At 40.7% G+C, this 2,320-nt stretch overlaps 1 protein-coding gene across 1 annotated transcript in view; it reads right to left on the reverse strand.

Annotated features, from left to right (window-relative positions):
* The window catches only part of FBXL20 (F-box and leucine rich repeat protein 20), an 86,118-nt gene that overhangs the window by 23,922 nt on the left and 59,876 nt on the right, over nt 1–2,320 (reverse strand). The window contains exon 10 of the mRNA XM_004707111.2: nt 186–260. Coding sequence (XP_004707168.2) covers nt 186–260 — 75 coding nt within the window. The remainder of the gene's footprint in view (nt 1–185; nt 261–2,320) is intronic.

Consider the following 2,320-nt stretch of genomic DNA (forward strand, 5'->3'; position numbering starts at 1 on the left):
AAAAAGTTAGTTCTATATCAACTATGCCAAACGTTGAGTAAAGGCATGACTATACTGAAGCATGTAGAGTCCACTCTGTCCCCAGCATTTCAGTGGAAACAATTTTGGTCTTAATGACTGAAACTCTTACAATACTCCTGAAATGAATTGCTTACTACAGAATAGTCGTTAGAAGAACTGCTTACCAAGCAAGTCTGTAAGTTCAAAGTCACCAGTTCAGGACAGTGTGCACCTATGTACTTCAGAGCTTCATCTTCTAACTACAAAGGAAAAAGAGAATTACTGACAAGGTTTCAAAGGGGAAAGATTTCAGAATACATTCTTCAATAGTCTACATCCATCAAACTAAATTTCAATGGAACTGACCAAAAACATCTCAGTATGGCTATCAGTATTTCCACCCAGTTCTGAATGTATCAAAATCATATTACGACTAAGGAATGAAAAGACGAAGCAAACACTGCCCAGTGTTTAGGAATGTTGTTGCTGGTCGGTGCTGTCCAGCCAGTTCTTACTCAGAGCGATCTCATTTACAACAGAATGAACACTCCCCAGTCTTGTGCCTAATTGGAGCCCATTATCACAGCCACTATGTCCACCTATCTCATCGAAGGTCTTCCTGTTTTAGCCGACAGCCACCTTAGTCACTCTGGAAACATGTCCACATATTTGAAAAGTGTCTTCATTCTCACTTCTAAGGAGGGTTCTGGCTGAATTTCTTCCGAATGTTGTGGCAGTCCGTAGTATATTCCATATTCTTAGCTAACACTGTTAATTCAAAGGCACTTTGGTTTTCCTTACTCATTATGCAGCTTTTGCGTGCACATAAGGTAATGGAACATAAGGTCTGGGTCAGGCACACCTCATTTCTCAAAGTGACATCTTTGCTTTTTAACACTTTAAAGAGGTATTGTGCAGATTTGCCAAAGGCTGCAAAAGAAAGCCCAAGTCTCCCTTTTGTCATGGCTTGGGAGGGCTTGCTCCAGGACGGTGAAGAATTGATCTCTGTGGCTGAGCTCTACAGGCTTCTAGTTGTGTTTGATGAGGGTGAGTCATTCAAAGAGATATTTGTCCATCCCTGCCTGAAGGTTACAATCCTTGATCTTCAATTCCTCTGCACTTTCAGCAAGTAAGTTTGGTCATCTGAATATTGAAGGTTGTTTAATAAGCATTCTTCCTAGCCTGATGACAAATTCTTCTTCTTTTAAGCCAGATTCTCTGATTATTTGCTCAGCACACAGACAGATTATGTGTAGCAACAGGATACAACCCTGACACATACTTTCCCTTGCTCTGTTTGCACAAGGCCTCTTAAACCAGGTACAAGTTCTGCAGGATTTGGAGCTAACCATACAAAAAGAGGATGTTAACGGTCCCAGAAACAAGGAGTGGCCAAGAAGATGGTTCAGGTTGCATCTGGAGAGGTTGCAAATGGTCTGAGGCTGGAGGTGGAGAGTCAGTGAGTCTGTTCCATCAATCAATGTCACAGCAAAAGACAGATTCATGGACTACACCAGTAGATGAGCTTCTACTGTTTGATCTCTTGACTTCTGCTTTCACTAATGTTGACTAAATAAAATTCTTGAGAATTTCCAGTTTTCTCTCCATTTATGATACTACAAGGCTGGTTTTGAGGATCTTATTTACATTGAGTTATAAAACATATTAGAGGGTGCTCTCTTTGCTCTTCAGCAGCAAGTACCTCAGGTTCTTCTCAGAAAGCAAGGTTACAGCATCGCATACAGAGGAAATAAGCTTGGTTCAAGGGTGCAGCCCTCACACACACCTTTCCTGAGTTTAAACCAGGCAGTCTCCCTGTTGTTAGGTTCAAACAATTGCCTCTTGCCCTACAGGTTGCACGTAAGCACAGTGAAGTGTTCTGAAGTTCTCTTTCTTCACAATGGTATCCAAAATCAGTGAAGGCCCACCACACAGTCAAGTCTGCATGGTTAATAAAACACAAAGCAAGCATCTTTCTGGTATTCATGGCTTTCAGCCTAGAGCCATTTGACATCAACAATGTTACCCTTTTCTAATTTCAACTTAAATTGCCATGTTTCCTGTCAAAGCACTGCTGCAATTAAGTCATCTTCAAAATGTACTTGCATGCTATATTATAGATATTCGATAATTTCCCTATTCTGCATTGAACCACCTCACTTTGGAATGTGAGCATAAACATGAATTGCTTTAAGTGGACTGCCAAGGTAGCTGTCTCCCGAATTTCTTGGCATAGACAAACAGGTGTTTCCATTGTTCTATTCATTTTTTTGAAACATATTAATTGGTATTCTGTCAATTCCTGGAGTCTTGCTTCTTG

This window comes from Echinops telfairi, unplaced genomic scaffold (genome assembly GCF_000313985.2).
Source record: "Echinops telfairi isolate 266 unplaced genomic scaffold, ASM31398v2 ScPeMD7_7458;HRSCAF=8496, whole genome shotgun sequence".
In the NCBI taxonomy this organism is placed as follows: Eukaryota; Metazoa; Chordata; class Mammalia; order Afrosoricida; family Tenrecidae; genus Echinops; species Echinops telfairi.